Genomic DNA, 21,675 nt, shown 5'->3' with positions numbered 1-21,675 from the left:
GTTATTAGTTACTGTACAGTTGGAGGAAGAGGTGATCTGTGGTATCACCTATTGTGAATTTTGTGTCATCTTCTGTATATAGATGAGTTATTTTTTTTGTAATCTTACCTGTGATGATAATGAAATTTCTGAAAAGTCTTCTCTTCATAACAGAAAATATTAGTCTAAAATAGTTCCGGTGCTCAATGTAAAATGTGAAAGATTTCTAATTTTGTTTTGTTTCTTAATTCAGACTGTGATATGAAAAAACAATCTTTGACAAAAATGTTTTAAAATATACAATTTTGAGACCCAAAGTATCCAGCTTTATGAACACGAATATGATTTTTTTTTTAATTAGTTTAGATGGCACTTTAACAATACTAAAAGCACATATTATCCAGAGTCGCTGACCTCTATATTAGAATTTGGAACTGAACTTGTCCAATGAAATGATGACCCCATACACTTCCTGAGACAAGTGCCGGTACTGAGCACGTGCCCTGTAATGAGCGTGCACGGTACCTACTGATCATACACACGTCTTGGCAGGTGTTCGGGGTTCTAATATTGTCAGCACTGCTCAATTCCTATGCGGAACTCTGCAACACTGATTAATTAATTATATATATTTATATGATAGAATTCAAAAGTTAAGTGGACAATTAAGACAAAGCCATTTTCACCCCCAACTCATTCCTTGCCGTGGTGCAGAGTACATTTGATGACCTTCTTATGTCTGGACCTTCCGGACAGTCTTCTTGTGGGACCTGAAGTTCAGCAAACCCGAATGGTTGGTACCAGATAGCCTATATAAGAATTTTCCCCTAGCTGTCTCCGACCACTTGGAGATCCTTCCTCCTAGGCAGCAGTTTTAGTGCTGCAGAGTAATATGAGAATAATAATAGAGAAGAGACCATTTATTTCTATGGGAATTATGTATATCGCAGAAAATAGTTTTTCGCTGTACAAGTTTATTAAAACTGTGAAGACAGATAAAGCAAAACATGTTAATGAAATGTATAACTCCAGGCTGCAATGATACAATGTGCTATGTCCAGTGCAGGGACTGATGGGTGAAGCGGGACGCACATTTTCTATGTGATATGTTCATCTCATGTCATGCGCATCAAGTTTAGCTTTGCCTGGAGTGTTTCCTCTTTAAAAAAGCACTCCTATCAAGTTTTTATCCTCTTAATATGCTGCAATCATCATATTATATAGCACTCTGCACTTACAATTACCCATTTTGCCTTTCTACCCAGTAAATTCTTCTCTTTTCTGTAGAAACAGTGAGTCTCCTATATCTGCATGAATCATTTCCATCTTTAACTCCTGACCAGGCTGCTTCCTCTTGACCCCTGCCAGGGACATTTGCAGTGACTCATGACACATACAGAGAAAAGAGACTTCCTGTTTCTACACAGAGAAAAGGATTCAGCTAGTCAGTTTTCAATCATGTGATGTTATAGACCTAATATAAAAAAGATTTAACTGGGTAGAAGTGCAAAATGTCACGCTGCACTAAGACGTGGCCTGGAGTAGTTCAGCGGAGTCACCACAAGGTGGCAGCAGAGGAGTCAGAGAGCCGAGTCAGCAACACGAAGTCAAATCCATGTATGAGGGATGAACAAAGGGGTCAGGAGCCGAATGGTAATAGAGAAAGCCAAAGGGAGAGATAGAGCCAAGTCAGGGATGGGAGCGTAAGTCAAGTACCGAAAAGTTCAAATTACAAACAAAAGATATGACAAGCCGGTTGGGGCCGGAAGAGGACAGACACTGGTTAGGCAGGAGTGGGTGCACGGCAGGACAGATCGGGTACCTCAACAGAGCCAGCTTCACACGCTAGGAGACAGACTATCACTGGCGCTGAACCAGAGGTGCAGTACCCCGAAAACCAGAACGAGGCAGGAAAAAATTAACCCTTGACATAACCAGGCCAGAGCTCGGAGATACCACAGTGGCAGATACCGGACCGGATCATGACACAAAATGAGCAATTGTAAGTACACAGTGCTATATAATTTGATGACTGCAATATATCAAGAGAATAAAAATATTGATCTGAGCGTTTATTCAACGATAATATAATTCACGCTCGTGACTGCTCAGATATTCTTCATTGTTGACCTTGACTGTGGAGTAGGTGACGGCATCCACCTCGACTTTAGGTCTTGACCGTTTAGGGAAACTCTTCTTACCGATCTCAGCGTACTGGAGTCCGGAAGGATCAGATTGCAAATCCTGCAAAATAGTCATCATATGCCACATTACGTCGTACAGAATACAAAGGTGAGAGCCGTGTGCCGTCTATAGGGGCTATAGGATAGGCGACCAAACTTCGCTGTTCCTATATCTCCTATAGACTGTAAAGGGGGCTTTACACGCTACGACATCGCTAATGCGAAGTCGTTGGGGTCACGGATTTGGTGACGCACATCCGGCCGCATTAGCGATGCAGTTGCGTGTGACACCTATGAGCGATTTTGCATCGTCGCAAAAACGTGAAAAATCGCTCATCGGTGACATGGGGGTCCATTCTCAAATATCTTTACTGCAGCAGCACACATCGCTCTGTGTGACACCGTAGGAACGAGGATCCTCTCCTTACCTGCCTCCTGGCCGCTATGCGGAAGGAAGGAGGCGGGCGGGATGTTCGTCCCGCTCATCTCCGCCCCTCCGCTTCTATTGGGCGGCGGTTCAGTGACGCAGCTGTGACGTCGCTGTGACGCTAAACGAACCGCCCCCTTAGAAAGGAGGCGGTTCGCCGGTCACAGCGACGTCGCCGGGCAGGTAAGTACGTGTGACGGGTCTGGGCGATGTTGTGCGGCACGGGCAGCGATTTGCTCATGTCGCACAACAGATGGGGGCGGCAAACACGCTAGCGATATCGGTACTGATATCACAGTGTGTAAAGCAGCCTTTAGGGACAGAGTACTGCGCAGACTCAACATATCCATCCTTTCAGCATTGTATGCTCTGCCAGTGGAACTTTATATTGTCTTATGAGGTCACCAGACCCCTATCCTCCCTATAGGTAGAAGTCCGACCTCTACTCTTAGGAATAAGCCAAAAGCTTGGAATACATGATATAAAGCTTCTCTCTAGTTTAGGAATCACCTTTCCATTGGGAGTTAATAAAGGAAAGTTCCATGTGTAGCATCCTCATCTCTTGGCCTGAGTGAAGAGCATCTACAAAGATTGTATCTCGCTATGGAGGACCTTTCTTGTCCTGTCTCTGTCCCTGCATCATGCTGCTCTCAGATTACATAGCAAAAACCTGTTGACATTCTTTTAACCCTTCCCTTATGGCCTACATATTATTTTACTGGGACACAAAGACGATTGTCAGCCACATCTGGAAACATTAATCTCCGGTATCAGAGAGTGTGAAATCCAAGTTGTCCCCATAGACGTTACAAGACAAATGCCGTATATGAGCTACGTCCACTCCTCATATCACCCCAGTACAGTATTATTACAGAGACTCCACACACCTGCTCTTTAGGTCTCGATAAACCTGTGAAATAAGAAAAAGAAATGGGTCACATTTTATATACAATATAATATTACATCCTATATTACATCTGGGTTGTGTTTTCTTGCACCAGACACAGAACAAAGACTCCAACACGGGAAAGACTCCAGAATATAATGTAGCCGGGAGGAAGAGCTCCGCTGTTATAGGGAGAGTCAGCGCACATGATTGTTGACTGTTTCCAGCAGTAACTATATTAATTGTACAATTATTTCCAGAAGGGGGGGGTTTTTGATAGTATTTGGCGTCTGACTGGTTGCAGGTTCCATGTGCTGTTCATGTTTTTTCTGAGTCTTTTTAACATTTTTTATGCCTGATTTTTAACTTCACCTTTATGTGTTTTTTCCTTTTTCTTAGTTTACTCTGTTTGGGTCTAATATCCCTGCCGGATTTTTTCATATTGCCTGTTTTTGAAGCTATTATCTCAGTACTCACAACACTGAATACACAGATATGAATAAGGAAAATGGATTTCAGTACAAAAATTACTCTGGATCATCAATACAGCGAACCTTGTGTATTATAATATGGCTAACGCTGTTGTTTGTATTTTTTCTGATGTGACATACTAGACCCAATGTATGTATTTCTGTTTATTATTGTGCCGTAAAGCACAGCAGACTACTGATATCTTTTGATATAAATATTTCTGGGTTGTTCTTATCAGAACTAATATGTACTATACTGTAGGTTCACTTGTCACATTCTAGTTACCATCTTTATTCATGATAGTTGATGCGATCTGCTGGATATTTACTTATCTTCACTTGCCCTCACTGTTGCCAGTACTTAATATGGGATTCGCGATCGCACTTCCTGGTTGCAGGATCGCGCATGCGCAGTAGGGGCGGCTCTCCTCCCAGCGTCCTCCGGGCTCACTGACGTCAACAAGGGAACTTCCCCTACCCGGATGACGCTGGAGCAGCCGCCCTTGCTGACGCCGCGCCTCCGTGCCCCATGGAACCGCGACACCTGCTGCCAATCCCACACAAGTATGGCAGGTATATTAGACCCACCTTTCCCCTTTGTTATCCACGGTCCCCTGAAGAAGTCACCACACGAAACACGTGTTGGGACTGTCCCCTTGTGTGCCTGCTTCCCCTGTTACCTTGGTAAGCTCTGGACTGGTCTCTGGTTTTGTGCAATATGGTTATTTTCTAAATGTAGCCGGTATATTGATCTTTTCAGCTGCTGACCTTTCTGGTTACATTAATGTGTTTAGTAACCCTTTCTAGCACTAACCATGCCAGCGAGCTACATATGATTAATCTGGTGTGATTTTGTATGCAGTCACATTTGGGGAATCAATCACCCTCCATGTCTTTGTAACCTTTTGTATACTGTTTATATACCCATACCCTGTGTTTTATCATTGCCTGTTCATTAAAGAATCTCTTTTTTGCACACTTGTGCTTATGACTATTTCTTAAAGCTTTTTTGGCTATGAGGTATGGAGCAATTTTGGCAAAAATGAATGACTTTGCTTCTTTTTGTATACAATTATTTCCAGAAGCCCTGATCTTCATACCTACAATACTGACAAATATATTGGAGACGCATCTTAATAATTTATATCTACATTTTCATTGGGCCCCATTGCCCCCAGTGTACAACATCCAGCCCCATTGCCCCCAGTGTACAACATCCAGCCCCATTGCCCCCAGTGTACAACATCCAGCCCCATTGTCCCTAGTGTACAACATCCAGCCCCATTGCTCCCAGTGTATAACATCCAGCCCCATTGCCCCCAGTGTACAACATCCAGCCCCATTGCCCCCAGTGTACAACATCCAGCCCCATTGCCCCCAGTGTACAACATCCAGCCCCATTGCCCCCAGTGTACAACATCCAGCCCCATTGCCCCCAGTGTACAACATCCAGCCCCATTGCCCCCAGTGTACAACATCCGGCCCCATTGCCCCCAGTGTACAACATCCGGCCCCATTGTCCCTAGTGTACAACATCCAGCCCCATTGCCCCCAGTGTATAACATCCAGCCCCATTGCCCCCGGTGTATAACATCCATCCCCATTGCCCCCAGTGTACAACATCCAGCCCCATTGTCCCCAGTGTACAACATCCAGCCCCATTGCCCCCAGTGTACAACATCCAGCCCCATTGTCCTCAGTGTATTACATCCAGCTCCATCACCCCCAGTGTATAACATCCAGCCCCATTGCCCCCAGTGTACAACATCCAGCCCCATTGCCCCCAGTGTACAACATCCAGCCCCATTGCCCCCAGTGTACAACATCCAGCCCCATTGTCCCTAGTGTACAACATCCAGCCCCATTGCTCCCAGTGTATAACATCCAGCCCCATTGCCCCCAGTGTACAACATCCAGCCCCATTGCCCCCAGTGTACAACATCCAGCCCCATTGCCCCCAGTGTACAACATCCAGCCCCATTGCCCCCAGTGTACAACATCCAGCCCCATTGCCCCCAGTGTACAACATCCAGCCCCATTGTCCCTAGTGTACAACATCCAGCCCCATTGCCCCCAGTGTATAACATCCAGCCCCATTGCCCCTGGTGTATAACATCCATCCCCATTGCCCCCAGTGTACAACATCCAGCCCCATTGTCCCCAGTGTACAACATCCAGCCCCATTGCCCCCAGTGTACAACATCCAGCCCCATTGCCCCCAGTGTACAACATCCAGCCCCATTGCCCCCAGTGTACAACATCCAGCCCCATTGTCCCTAGTGTACAACATCCAGCCCCATTGCTCCCAGTGTATAACATCCAGCCCCATTGCCCCCAGTGTACAACATCCAGCCCCATTGCCCCCAGTGTACAACATCCAGCCCCATTGCCCCCAGTGTACAACATCCAGCCCCATTGTCCCTAGTGTACAACATCCAGCCCCATTGCTCCCAGTGTATAACATCCGGCCCCATTGCCCCTGGTGTATAACATCCATCCCCATTGCCCCCAGTGTACAACATCCAGCCCCATTGTCCCCGGTGTACAACATCCAGCCCCATTGCCCCCAGTGTACAACATCCAGTCCCATTGCCCCCAGTGTACAACATCCAGCCCCATTGTCCTCAGTGTATTACATCCAGCTCCATCACCCCCAGTGTATAACATCCAGCCCCATTGCCCCCAGTGTATAACATCCGGCCCTATTGCCCCCAGTGTATAACATCCGGCCCCATCACCCCCGATGTATAACATCCGGCCCCATCACCCCCAGTGTATAACATCCAGCCCCATTACCCCAGTGTATAACATCCAGCCCCATCACCCCCAGTGTATAACATCCAGCCCCATTACCCCAGTGTATAACATCCAGCCCCATTACCCCAGTGTATAACATCCAGCCCCATTACCCCCAGTGTATAAAATCCAGCCCCATTGTCCCCAGTGTATAACATCCAGCCCCATTGTCCCCAGTGTATAACATCCAGCCCCATTGTCCCCAGTGTATAACATCCAGCCCCATTACCCCCAGTGTATAACATCCGGCCCCATTGTCCCCAGTGTATAACATCCAGCCCCATTGCCCCCAGTGTATAACATCCGGCCCCATTACCCCCAGTGTATAACATCCGGCCCCATTACCCCCAGTGTATAAAATACAGCCCCATTGTCCCCAGTGTATAACATCCAGCCCCATTGCCCCCAGTGTATAACATCCGTTCACATTGCCCCCAGTGTATAACATCCGGCCCCATTGTCCCCAGCGTATAACATCCAGCCCCATTGCCCCCAGTGTATAACATCCGTTCACATTGCCCCCAGTGTATAACATCCGGCCCCATTACCTCCAGTGTATAACATCCAGCCCCATTGTCCCTAGTGTATTACATCCGGCCCTATTGCCCCCAGTGTATAAAATCCAGCCCCATTGTCCCCAGTGTATAACATCCAGCCCCATTGCCCCCAGTGTATAACATCCGGCCCCATTACCCCCAGTGTATAACATCCAGCCCCATTGCCCCCAGTGTATAACATCCGTTCACATTGTCCCCAGTGTATAACATCCGGCCCCATTGTCCCCAGTGTATAACATCCAGCCCCATTGCCCCCAGTGTATAACATCCGTTCACATTGCCCCCAGTGTATAACATTCAGCCCCATTGTCCCCAGTGTATAACATCCACCCCATTGTCCCCAGTGTATAAAATCCGGCCCCATTGCCCCCAGTGTATAACATCCGGCCCCATTGCCCCCAGTGTATAACATCCAGCCCTATTTCCCCCAGTGTATAACATCCAGCCCCATTGTCCCCAGTGTATAACATCCAGCCCCATTCCCCCCAGTGTATAACATCCAGCCCCATTGTCCCCAGTGTATAACATCCGGCCTCATTGTCCCTGGGGTATAACATCAGTTCCCGCAGTGTATTCACTCCTTCACACCAGGTGTATAACATCCAGCCTCTGCCATGCTTTCTGCCTTTACGAACATGTGACAGAATGACTGGTGGTACATCATGAGCTCATTGTTAATGACTTTCACATAGAAAGATCTATAGACACATTCATACAAACCTCGGGGATGATTCCTAATAACCACAGCCATCAGGATAACTATAACACAGGCTTCAGCCCCAATGACTGCATAGAAAATATATATTTTAATTTCTTTATTCTGTTTTCCTAGGAAAAATAAGGAGATATTACAGAATCAGTAATGGATCTTCAGAGAAGAAGCTAGAACATCCATTGTTCCGCGAAACGCGCGTTGGAGGGTCTTTATGTTGATGTGGGACTCTTGACTGACTACTTGAGTCATGGGTAAGTCTAAGGGGCACTTTGCACACTACGACATTGCAGGTGCGATGTCGGTGGGGTCAAATTGAAAGTGACGCACATCCAGCGTCGCAGGCGATATCGTAGTGTGTAAAGCCTTTTTGATACGATTAATGAGCGCAAAAGCGTCGTAATCGTATCATCGGTGTAGCGTCGGTCATTTCCATAATTTGGAAATGACCGATGTTACGATGTTGTTCCTCGTTCCAGCGGCAGCACACATCGCTGTGTGAGAAGCTGCGGGAGCGAGGAACATCTCCTACCTGCGTCCTGCGGCTCCCGCCAGCTATGCGGAAGGAAGGAGGTGGGCGGGATGTTTACGTCCCGCTCATCTCCGCCCCTCCGCTTCTATTGGCCGGCTGCCGTGTGACGTCGCTATGACGCCGCACAACCCACCCCCTTAATAAGGAGGCGGGTCGCCGGCCAGAGCGACGTCGGAGGGCAGGTGAGTGCATGTGAAGCTGGCATAGCGATAATGTTCGCTACGTCAGCTATCACCAGATATCGCAGCTGCGACGGGGGCGGGGACTATCGCGCTCGGCATCGCAAGCATCGGCTTGCGATGTCGTAGTGTGCAAAGTACCCCTTAGGGAGATTTATTTGATTTATCTTTGGCTGACTCTCTATGTTGCCTCCCTGACATATTTAAACCGATATATTCAGCCAATGGTATTTGATCCACCAAGCTAAAATCCCCCTTGGATTTTTGCAGTGGTTGGAGACCCCCTTTTTTGTCAGCCATATGATATCATATTATATATGTATAGCCCCCCTTTTTGGACTTCCCATGTTTCTTGTGTTGGTTGCCTGGGCCCCCCATTAACATGTGGGTTTTCACCCATCATAACATCTAGCACTATCATATTGTAATTTTGAAAAAATTACTGGAGGTGTGGGAACATTATTTTCTTCACTTCCCATTTTGCATTGCACTAACCATTGCCCAAAGGCTTACCTGCCCTGAACTGAAATCCTGCCTGTCTCTTATGCCTGAATTCAGTTTTTCAAACAGGAGCAGACCCCCACTTCCTGTAAAGAAACAAAGACCTACCCCTGATTCCTGTACAGAAACAATAATGTACTCCTACTTCCTGTACAGAAACAATGATGTTCACCCACTTCCTCTACAGAGATAAAGACCCACCCTCACTTCCTGTACAGAGACAAAGACCTACCTCCATTTCCACTAGAGACAAAAAACACCCCCATTTCCTATACAGAGACAAAGACCCACTCCCACTTCCTGTAGAGCAATAAAGACCTGCCCCCACTTCCTGTACAGAGAAAAAGATCCACCCCCACTTCCTATAGAGCGATTAAGACCCACCCCCACTTACTGTACAGAGACAAAGACCCACCCCCACTTCCTATAGAGCGATTAAGACCCACCCCCACTTACTGTACAGAGACAAAGACCCACCCCCACTTCCTGTAGAGCAATAAAGACCCGCCCCCACTTCCTGCACAGAGACAAAGACAAGCCCTTACTTCCTGTAGAGCGATAAAGACCCACCCCCACTTCCTGTGCAGAGACAAAAGATCCACCCCGACTTCCTGTAGAGAGATAAAGACTCGCCCCCACTTCCTGTAGAGAGATAAAAACCCGCCCCCACTTCCTGTAGAGATAAAGACCCGCCCCCACTTCCTGTAGAGAGATAAAGACCCGCCCCCACTCCCTGAACAGAGACAAAGATCCACCCCCACTTCCTGAACAGGGACAAAGATCTCCCCCAATTTCCACTACAAAGGCAAAAACCCACTGCCACTTCCTGTAGCTAAATATCTGCCCCCGCATCCTGTAATTAATATCAGCATCACTGGAGCTGGAAACTAATTACATTTGACAACAGGTCATTGTTACACGGCCGGCCCAATGGAGTATTCTTCAGGGATAAAACATAATTTTTAAATTATGGGGATTGGCAGATTTTCTATTTATTCAAATAATTAAATGAGATCAAGTTGTCTGAAAGTACGGGGAACATTTAAAACTTTAATGTATTGGAAGAGGGCCTGTCACTAATCTGAGGCTGCTTTTTTATTGAATAAAAGAGTTTAGAGCCTCAGACTGGTGATTTTCCTAAATATAAGTCAGTGTCAAAAGTGTTCATAAGTAACCCTAATGCCTACCAAAAGGGCCTGATTTTCTAACAAAAGTGGGAGTGACATCCTCCAACGCTCCACGTCCGTTCTCTCAGTGAAAGACAGAGATCTCGCTCTTTGCACTAACTCAGGGCTGCCGCGTACGTTACTAAGCTCTGACATCAGTATTGTGGTTCCCGGCATCACGACGTAAGTGGAAAGAGCGAGATCTTTGTCTTTCACAGTGGAAGGTGCTGTGGAGGGTTGTGGTGGGCTCCCGCTATGATGCCAAGGTCCCACATCCATAAAGTTCAGCTACAGGTTAAGATTCCGGGGACATTTTCACTATATAATGTAATACAATTGCATTGTGGTATGTGATCAAATATTTCAAGTCCCTTAAAAAAGCTAAATAATAAGTTTTTAAAAGTATAAAAATAAATATATAAAAATTCAAATCACTTCACTTTTCCCTATTAAAATTAAAAAAAATAATAAAATATTTTTTTTAAAAAATCACCACTCATTCCCAAAACAATGGAATAAAAAGTTATCAAAAAGTCAATTATATGGCAAAATGGCATTGCGCACCAAAGAAAAAAAGGACCCCTCTATACAGCTCCAAAGACAGAAAAATAATTTAAAAAAAAAAATTGGGAACAAATTTGGAAAATTTTCAACCCTTAAATAAAAAAAAAATTATGAAAATTTGGTATCACCGTAATTGTACTGACACAGAAAGAATTTGACTAGAATCGTGGGTCAAAATGGTGTTTTTTTTGCCTCTCACCCAGATTAATTTAGGATTCCAAGGTCCAGTTACACTTACAATGGAACGGATGCGGCTATAAACTACGTTGTCATCAAATACCTTTAGGAGATGGTCTCGTTGTGACCTTCAGTCTGGTCCCAGCTCCGGTTTCTGGCTCTTTATTAGTCTTTATATGACAGCAGAACGTTCCGGAGTCATTCTCTGTCAGCTTGTTGATAGTGATTGCAGTCTTCCCCTCATAAGTCGGTACTTGTGAGCTGTCTGGTGTCTGGACAGCATCTGGGAAGGAGATGTTTACTCTCTGTTGGTAACATGGATTATTCTGAAGTTTCTCGGTACTATTGCATCCTATGGTCCATGTCACAGAGTAGGCAGGAAACTCAGATGTAAATGAGCAAGTGATGGTCACCGACTCTCCAACTTCTGCTTTCACCATCGCTGGTTGTGTCACCACCAGTCTTCCTTGGATGGTTCCTGTAAAGTATCAAAGATGGCCATACACGTTAGATGGAAGTAGGTTGATGGTTGAACAACCCTTGAATGCCGATTGGTGAATTATCATTTCTTCACACAGTCAAACATATGTTAGACCATAGAGTACTGGCCATACACCGCGTTCCAAACTATTATGCAAATTACATTTCCGTGTCATAGAAATTTAATTTTATATTTTTCCTGGATGTCTTGCGTCTGAGGGTCTTTGGATCATTGAAATTAATACGTTTGCCAGCTGAGCCCAATTAAAAGAAAACTACTTAAGAAAAATGTTCCACATCATTAAACAGCCACAGAATTCAAGCAGAAAGAAAAAAGATCTCTCTGCAGCCAAAAAGCATCATATGCCTTGGACAAGGTATGAAAACGTTAAATATTTCATGACAACGTAACAGTGACCATAGTACTGTGTAGACATTTGTGGTTGATACACAGCACAGATGGCTTTGTGCAGATAAAAGCATAATGAGGATGATGTCTGCCAGAAAAACTCATCGGATTAAGAGAGCAGCTGCTAAAATGCCATTACAAAGCAGCAAACAGGTATTTAAACTGCTGGTGCCTCTGAAGTCCCGAGAACCTTAAGGTGTAGGATCCTCCAGTTGTGCATTATTCAGCCTACCCTAAACAGTATTCACTAGCAGAAACAGTTGCAGTGGGCCCATATGTACATGAAGTGTAATTTTAAGACACTTATTTACTGCAGAGTGCCGTGCAACCTCAGATAGTCCAGATGGATGGAGTAGTGGATGGTTGGTGGATAACCACAAACTTCCAACAAGACTGCAACATCAGCAACGAGGTACAGGAGTCATGTTTTGGACTGGACTCGTAGAGAGAGAGAGAGCTGGTAGGCCCTTTTTGTGTCCCTTAAGGTATGAAAATGAACTTGGCAAAGTATAAAGAGTTTCTGACTGACCACAGCAGAGTGCGCCATTTTACTGAAGACTGTCGGAGGTTAATCTGAGCATTCACAGCCTTTGGCATCATTTTACACCGGGAGTTGAACGTGTACAAACAACCCCCACGGCAAATGCAGTGCTAGAGCAAAATTTAAAAAGCCCCTCATACAAATGCAAAGGGGTCATGCCTGGGCCAAGGACCCCACCCAGACTCCTGCCCGGATGCACGTATAGGCTATTGCACGAAAACATCTAAAAAGTTAAACAAGAACCAGGCTACGAATTTTTTCACTACCGATGTCCATTAATCAGTATAACAGGGCCATTATGGCCATACTTTACTTTAACAGGTTAAAAGGTTCTCTTTAAAATACATTCTTCAGTGTGTGGGGCTTAATGCATCAAGAAAAAAAATCATATATAGAAATAAGTACATCAGGACTAAGACGAAAGACTCTCACAGACGGAAAGAACGTGATACATTAGTCACCCAAGCCCACCTTCTACTTAGAAGAAACCTCTGTGGTCATGAGGATAATACATGACCCACTTTGTTTTTGTGTGGTTTTTCGTTGACCACTGTTCCTATATGTTTTATTAGACATATTTGTGATGTGGCCGCTAAGTAGTATTTTCACATAATTTCCCATATATAGCTACTAGAATAAAGCTAGATGCGGAGACGTAGTAAGGTGACCTACTGAGATCCTGTCCCATCAAGATTTAACTATGCAGCTTGTGATACTTGGGTTTGGACAAAGACGACTATATTGACCCAGGTCGACCAGTTTTTGCTCCTATTTTATTCCCGCTGCTCCCCTGAATATTCTGCTTGCTGTTATTGTTCAATCCACCATATCTTTCTAGCGATATGGGCTTTTTTATTTCATTCTAATTTTTAATAGTCTTCACCAAGGGGGGGGTCACAGGGTAACTACTGTATGTAGAGCAGCCGATAGCCCACCCTCACCCCACTAAGAATACGATGAGCTTTGCCTTCCCACCCAGGAAAAAAAAAACATAAAAATTAGCCCTAGTCTCTGTAATAGTTTGGCAAATTAAAAAAAAAGATGTAATATTCAGGGGAGGAACGGGGAAAAAATAAGAACAAAAAATGGGAATTTTTGACCTGGTGACAGGTCCTCTTTAAGCACATAACATCTACACTACTCAGAAAGAGTCACTACTCATGGATGGACAGTTCAGAAAATGAGGCACTAATGTCTATGATGAAAAAAAATAACATTATTATTATCCAGGTCCCTCTTCCTGGAATAGTCACCTATTGGTGGTGTCACAAACCACCGGGGGGGTCACTCAGAAATCCCCCGCGCTGGCTACCAGTACGTCACAATCGGGGGGTAACAAGTGGGGGTCACCCCTCCTTTATACCTCCCGACCGACAGACAGAGCACGTGACGCGCTCTCTAGCGCCCCTCTTATAGTCAGGCCAATTATGGAATTGCCCGACAATAAGCAAGGAGGCCGCTATACTACTTATGCCGATTATTGAAGGGTCCCCGGTGAGAGTAAGGTATATATTCCCCCGACCTCCGCGGGCGGAATATATAAAATCTCCCCGAATCTCACTGGCCTCCCCACAATAATCCTTGGCACAATTCGCTGCCACCAACCGCTTCACGGTAACTATTAGCCGAACACACAGACGTGGGATTCAAGATCGAGATAACAGAACAGCCCAAGATTAATTATATAATTTAATCAGCCTAAAGCACACTAGAAAATACAATATATACAATAGGGAATCTACAGAATATACATATGTCAGAGTACAGTTACAGTCAAAGCATGGGTTACAAACAGGCATACACAGTTCCAGCAGTTACCTTGTTGCGTCTGGCCACAGGGGGGCGCTGTAGACCAGGTTTCCAGGAACTCCCTCACAGGTCTTTCCCAACCAGGCCCCCGAGCAGAAGAACACTGGAAAATGGCCGAAGTAGGGTTATCAACCTGGGCAAATCCAGTTCCCCTCCTACCTTCGTGACCTCACAGGGAGCACTGCTCCACCCCTGGCTTGAGTTATGGACAATATCCCAACATGGAATATGGGCCATAACTTTGCCTGGGAGCGTCGTAGGCGGACGCCAATGCTCTCATTGTGACAGTTATGAATTTAGCTACAGAACGAGGGGACTCATGACCTGTCTGCCAGTTCCCCATTGGCTGATATCACGCCTGGGGCATTTCCCAATGTCCTGCTCCCATAAAAAGGGGGTGCCGGCATCGTCCACATGCGGAGACACCATTTTTATGGTTGCCATATTTATCGGAAATATGGCTTGCGAGATATGAACCATTTTTTACTGGAGTCGTTCTGTCTGGCTATTTCCATAGCCTTGCTAATGAGATACAGCTCTTGTTACAGGGTGACGGCAGGGAGTCATCCTGTGTCCATTGTTCCCACACCACCTCATTTCCATATCACAGGACATGGCCATGGGATTTGTTGCTAAACCAGTTGTGTGAAGGAAAGGGGGGGTGACACCAGGAGAGGGCTTCCTGACATACTTGAATATCATGATTTATCGTCATCTCTCCGGATTTACCTCACACCTCCCCCCTTTTGAGGGCGCTAGGGGGCAGCACACTCCGGTGTTCCCCCGTGCGCCCGTCCGCGACCTCTCCTTGTCGGGACAGCCCGTCTGCGTTACCGTGGTCACGGCCCCTTTTGTGGCGAATGGTGAAGTTGTATTGCTGGAGCGCAAGGCTCCATCGCAACAATCGCCCATTCGTCCCAGAGACGGTGTGCAACCAGCTGAGGGGATTGTGGTCCGTCTCCACGATGAAGTGGCGCCCGTATAGATAGGGTTGCAGACGCTGCAGGGCCCACACTATGGCCAGGCACTCCTTCTCCATCGTGGAATAGGCAACTTCCCTTGGTAACAGCTTCCTGCTCAGGTACAAGACTGGGTGCTCTTGGCTCGCAGAGTCCACCTGGCTGAGCACCGCACCGAGGCCGAAGTCACTGGCGTCGGTCTGTACTACAAACGGCCGCGTGAAGTCGGCTGCCTGTAGCACGGGCGGGCTGGACAGGGCGTCCTTTAGGGCCCGGAAGGCTGTCTCGCAGTCCATTGTCCAATCGACTGCAGAGGGCAGCTTCTTCTTGGTGAGGTCCGTCAAGGGCTTTGCCAGGCTACTATAGCGTGGAACAAACCTCCTATAGTACCCGGCGGTCCCCAAGAAGGACATCACCTGCTTCTTGGTCCTGGGGGTGGGCCAGGATGCGATGGCTTCCACTTTCTCAGGCTCGGGCTTCAGTGTTCTCCCACCTACCCGGTGACCGAGGTACTGGACCTCGCTCATGGCCAGCTGACACTTTCCCGGCTTGATGGTCAAACCTGCCCGGTGGATCCGCCTGAGCACCTGTGCTAGATGCTCTAGGTGGTCCTCCCAGGTGGGACTGAAGACGGCAATGTCATCCAGGTACGCGGCCGCGTACCCTTCAAGTCCCTTGAGCAGGGTGTTGACCATCCGCTGGAAAGTGGCAGGGGCATTCCTCATCCCGAATGGCATCACCGTGGACTCGTACAGTCCAAATGGGGTAATAAAGGCAGAGCGTTCCCTGGCCTTGCGAGTCAGGGGGATCTGCCAATATCCCCGGCTCAGATCCATGATGGTCAGGTACTGAGCCCCGGCCAACTGATCGAGCAGGTCATCGATGCGTGGCATTGGGTACGCATCGGCGACCGTGACCGCATTGAGCCCCCTGTAGTCCACGCAGAACCGAGTGGTTCGGTCCTTCTTAGGGACGAGGACTACAGGCGAGGCCCAAGCGCTGTTGGATGCCTGGATCACCCCCAGCTTCAGCATCTCGTCAATCTCCTGGCGCATGTGTTGCTGCACCTCCAGGGAGACCCGATATGCTGAACGCCGGATCGGGGGATGATCCCCAGTGTCCACGTGATGGACAGCCAAGTCAGTCCTTCCGGGCTGGTTGGTAAACAACCCCCGGAAGGGGTGTAGGGTGGCCCACAGCTGGGACCGTTGGTCCTCCAAGAGCTGGTGGCCAACCTCCACATCCTCAATGGATCCGCCTGCCCTAACCTGGGCTAGCATATCCAAGAGGGTTTCCGCTTCTCCCTCCTCGGGCAGGTTGCACACGGGGAGCGCACATGCCTCCCGCTCATGATGTGCCTTCATCATGTTCACATGGAAGGGCTTCCGCCTTCCACGGGCAGGGTCCAGGGTGACCAGGTACGTCACAGGGTTGAGCTGCTGGTACACGAGGTATGGGCCTTCCCAGGCTGCCTGAAGCTTGTCCTGTGGTACGGGGACCAGTACCCACACCTCTTGACCCACTTGGTAGGTCCTCTCACAAGCGTTCTGGTCGTACCAACGCTTCTGATCGGCCTGGGCTTGAGCCATATTGTCGTGTACCAGTTGCGTCAAGGCCTGCATTTTGTCCCGGAAGCGCATGACATACTCGATAACCGACACTCCAGGGGTGGCCAAATCCCCTTCCCAAGCCTCTTTCACCAGAGCCAGGGGGCCCCGCACACGTCGCCCGTACAGGAGCTCAAACGGTGAGAATCCTGTTGAGGCCTGTGGAACCTCCCGGTAAGCAAATAACAGGTGTGGGAGATACCGCTCCCAGTCACGCCCATGGGAGTCGACCAACATCTTAAGCATCTGCTTTAAGGTGCCATTGAACCGCTCGCACAGGCCATTAGTCTGTGGATGGTACGGGCTGGCCACCAGATGTCGCACCTGGACTTGCTTACAGAGGGCCTCCATCAGCTGGGACATGAATTGGGTCCCCCGGTCAGTGAGCATTTCCTGGGGAAAACCCACTCGGGAGAAAATCTCCAGCAATGCGGTGGCCACCTTGTCAGCCCGAATGGACGACAAGGCCACTGCTTCTGGGTACCGGGTGGCATAGTCCACTACCGTCAGTATGAAGCGTTTCCCGGAGCTGCTGGGGATGGCCAGCGGGCCGACCAGATCCACAGCCACCCTCCTGAAAGGCTCATCGATGATTGGCAGAGATACCAGTGGGGCTTTGGGGCGTGGCCCCGCCTTCCCCACTCTCTGACAGGTTTCACACGAACGGCAGTAGGCAGCCACATCGGCCCCCATTTTTGGCCAGTAGAAATGCTGGTTTAACCTGGCCTTGGTCTTAGCGATCCCTAGGTGTCCGGCCATCGGAATCTCATGTGCGATCCGCAACAACTCCGTCCGGAACGGATAGGGTACCACCAACTGTCGGTCCCTGGGCCACGCCTCCGGTGAACCCTGCTGGACCGTGGCCCGGTACAGCCGTCCTTGGTCCCAGACCACTCGCTCCGGGTCCGAGTCCGAGGGAGGCTGTGCCGCCTGCTCCTTAAGAGCTTTCAGGCTGTCGTCAGCTTCTAACGCTGCCTGAAACCCCTGACTAGATGTGGCCAGAATCGACGAGACTGTCACATCTTCGGTCAGTACCCCGGGACCTGTGTCCTGGCCTCCACCTGACTCGGCTGCCACTTGGTCAGAAGGGGAAGAGCTATCGGACCTCCGGGAGGCCCCTTGGCTTCCAGCACTCCCACTGCGGGTGACAGCGGCCACAGCCGCTGCGACCGTGGGTCGTGCCTGCTCCTCCTCCGTTCCTGACCAAGTCGCCGGTTCAGGCAGACCTACCTGGCTTCCTGACACCCCGGTTGTGGGGGAACCATGCACCGAGATCTTACCTGGGAGCACTTCCGCTCCTGGACCGGCCCCAATCTCACCTGCCTGTTCCCCTCCTGCAGCAACAGAACCCCGCTGTGAAATCTCTGGGGACCCCACATTTGCTGTGGTAGCCCCCACCCCACACACTGGTCCTCCCCCTGCAGCACCCTGCTCTCTGCTTATCCCTGCAGAGGGCAACAGATCCCAGCTCACAGGCTGGTTACTTGTAGAGGCATTGTCACACCTTTCTCTGACCCCCTCCCCTGTCACAGCTGCAGCTGAGTGTGTGTCTATGGTGTCTATGCAAGCAGAAATATCAGAGTTCACTCCCTCCTCCCTTACATCATTCATAGATAACACATTAACATTGTTAGGAGTCATGTCAGTACGGGCTGAAGGTTCAGCCCTTGGGGGGGGCCCAAACTGGGAGGTTATCTGCCCCAAATCTGTCCCAAGTAGCACGTTTGCAGGGATCCGATCAGTTACCCCCACCTCCCTCACCCCCCGCCCTGCGCCCCAGTCCACATAAATGTCAGCAACAGGCAGCGCCGGGTCAGTGCCTCCAATCCCGGAGACAGCGAGGGTTTTTCCAGGGATCAAGTCTTGGGGGGACACCATCTCAGGCCGCACCAGAGTCACCTCCGAGGCGCTGTCTCGCAGTCCTATGGTCACAGACCGGCCGACGGTGACAGGTTGGAAGCTGTCCAGGGACCTACCACCACCCCCACCCACACAATACACCTTGGGCGGCCCTTGGGACGGGGACGGAGCCGGGGCCTTGGGACGCTGAGGGCACATGGCCTTGAAGTGTCCAGGTAGGTTGCACTGGTGGCACCGTCTTGGTTCCGCCACGGGCCTGGAGAGGGGAGTTGAGGGGGGCACCCCCTGCAGTCTAGGGGCAGGTGGGGCAGTCGCAGAATTCATCTTACCCCCTCTCCAGGTGCTGCTGGTGGCCGCTCTCCTGGCCTCAGGGGCCCGGTTGTTGGTGTAGTCATCGGCAAGGGCAGCTGCAGCCGTGGACCCCTTTGGCTTCTGGTCTCGGATGAACTGGCGGAGATCCTCAGGGCAGTTCCACAAGAGTTGCTCCGTGATGAACAAGTCCAGGATCTCCGGTCCGGTGGAAAGCTGCAGGCCTTGGGTCCAGTGGTCGGCAGCTCGGGCAAGTGCCCGCCGGTGGTCAGCCCAGGAGTCCTTTGGTCCCTTCTGTAGGCTCCGGAACTTCTTGCGGTAGGACTCTGGAGTGAGGTTGTACTGTTGGATCAGGGCCCGCTTGATGGTGTCGTAGCCCTGATCTGCCTCAGCAGGCAAGTCCCCAAGGACATCCAGGGCCTTACCCCTTAAACGGGGGGTCAGGTATTTGGCCCACTGGTCCTTGTCCAGATGGTGCTGCAAGCAAGTCCGTTCAAAAGCAGTCAAGAAAGAGTCCAAGTCTCCATCCTTCTCCAGCACTGGGAAGTCCTCAACACGGACCTTTGGAAGTTTGGTGTCTCGAAGGTCACGTGTGGCTGATGAGGGCCGGAGCTGAGCTAGCTGCAGCTGGTAGTCACGGTCTGCCTGTCGCTCTCGCTCTCGCTCTTCACGCGCTGCCTGCCGCTCTCGCTCCGCAGCCTCACGCTCTGCGTGCCGCTCTGCCCTGCGCTCTGCCAGGAGTTCCTTGTAGCCCTTCTGGTCTCCAGCCTGGAGAAGGGCCATAGCCATTTGGAGAAGGCTATCCGAGCCTCCCAGGCTCGGTGGAATGGCACGTGGTGATCTGCGGCACGCTGCGGAGCCTGGTGATTCACTGTCCCTTTCAGAGCGGAGGGCTGGCATCTGGCTCGTTGAGGAACCTTGGGTGAGCTCCTCCTCATCTTGTCCAGCAGTGCCAGGTTGCGCAATGTCCTCGGCAGAACGGTTTTCTGGCGTCGAGCTCCTGGAGGACTCGTGGGCAACCTCCTCATTGCTGTCCACAGCACCGTCCTCCCTCTCTTCGGCTCCTGCCTTAGCATTGGCCAGTTGCATAGCTCTGCTCCTGGTGCCATCAGCCATTCTTGCAGACTTTTGGTCACTGACACAGAACTGACACCTGATGCCTCCACACACCTTACAGTATCTGCACTCTGACACTCTAGTGTTGAGCTAGTCTGAAGACCCCAGCAGCCACAGCTGCTGCAGGCAGTCTTTAGTGTCTGGGAGTATGGGTCTCACACTCACACACACTATTATCTCGATCCCACCGCTATGCCACCAATATGTCACAAACCACCGGGGGGGTCACTCAGAAATCCCCCGCGCTGGCTACCAGTACGTCACAATCGGGGGGTAACAAGTGGGGGTCACCCCTCCTTTATACCTCCCGACCGACAGACAGAGCACGTGACGCGCTCTCTAGCGCCCCTCTTATAGTCAGGCCAATTATGGAATTGCCCGACAATAAGCAAGGAGGCCGCTATACTACTTATGCCGATTATTGAAGGGTCCCCGGTGAGAGTAAGGTATATATTCCCCCGACCTCCGCGGGCGGAATATATAAAATCTCCCCGAATCTCACTGGCCTCCCCACAATAATCCTTGGCACAATTCGCTGCCACCAACCGCTTCACGGTAACTATTAGCCGAACACACAGACGTGGGATTCAAGATCGAGATAACAGAACAGCCCAAGATTAATTATATAATTTAATCAGCCTAAAGCACACTAGAAAATACAATATATACAATAGGGAATCTACAGAATATACATATGTCAGAGTACAGTTACAGTCAAAGCATGGGTTACAAACAGGCATACACAGTTCCAGCAGTTACCTTGTTGCGTCTGGCCACAGGGGGGCGCTGTAGACCAGGTTTCCAGGAACTCCCTCACAGGTCTTTCCCAACCAGGCCCCCGAGCAGAAGAACACTGGAAAATGGCCGAAGTAGGGTTATCAACCTGGGCAAATCCAGTTCCCCTCCTACCTTCGTGACCTCACAGGGAGCACTGCTCCACCCCTGGCTTGAGTTATGGACAATATCCCAACATGGAATATGGGCCATAACTTTGCCTGGGAGCGTCGTAGGCGGACGCCAATGCTCTCATTGTGACAGTTATGAATTTAGCTACAGAACGAGGGGACTCATGACCTGTCTGCCAGTTCCCCATTGGCTGATATCACGCCTGGGGCATTTCCCAATGTCCTGCTCCCATAAAAAGGGGGTGCCGGCATCGTCCACATGCGGAGACACCATTTTTATGGTTGCCATATTTATCGGAAATATGGCTTGCGAGATATGAACCATTTTTTACTGGAGTCGTTCTGTCTGGCTATTTCCATAGCCTTGCTAATGAGATACAGCTCTTGTTACAGGGTGACGGCAGGGAGTCATCCTGTGTCCATTGTTCCCACACCACCTCATTTCCATATCACAGGACATGGCCATGGGATTTGTTGCTAAACCAGTTGTGTGAAGGAAAGGGGGGGTGACACCAGGAGAGGGCTTCCTGACATACTTGAATATCATGATT

The 21,675-nt window shown here is 49.3% G+C and overlaps 1 protein-coding gene across 1 annotated transcript in view; it reads right to left on the bottom strand.

Moving 5' to 3' along the window:
- Nucleotides 1-929: 929 nt before the first annotated feature.
- The window catches only part of LOC142250362 (immunoglobulin superfamily member 6-like), a 25,812-nt gene continuing 5,066 nt past the window's right edge, over nt 930-21,675 (bottom strand). Inside the window, exons 2-5 of the mRNA XM_075322514.1 lie at nt 11,233-11,607; nt 8,019-8,126; nt 3,477-3,499; nt 930-2,223 (exon numbers count right to left, since the gene is read on the bottom strand). Of these exons, the coding sequence (XP_075178629.1) occupies nt 2,056-2,223; nt 3,477-3,499; nt 8,019-8,126; nt 11,233-11,607 (674 nt within the window). The 3' untranslated portion in view covers nt 930-2,055. The remainder of the gene's footprint in view (nt 2,224-3,476; nt 3,500-8,018; nt 8,127-11,232; nt 11,608-21,675) is intronic.

Source organism: Anomaloglossus baeobatrachus, chromosome 9 (assembly GCF_048569485.1).
Source record: "Anomaloglossus baeobatrachus isolate aAnoBae1 chromosome 9, aAnoBae1.hap1, whole genome shotgun sequence".
NCBI classification, from domain to species: Eukaryota; Metazoa; Chordata; class Amphibia; order Anura; family Aromobatidae; genus Anomaloglossus; species Anomaloglossus baeobatrachus.
Note: the sequence above shows the minus strand (reverse complement) of the source record. Positions and strands in the feature narration are given on the sequence as shown.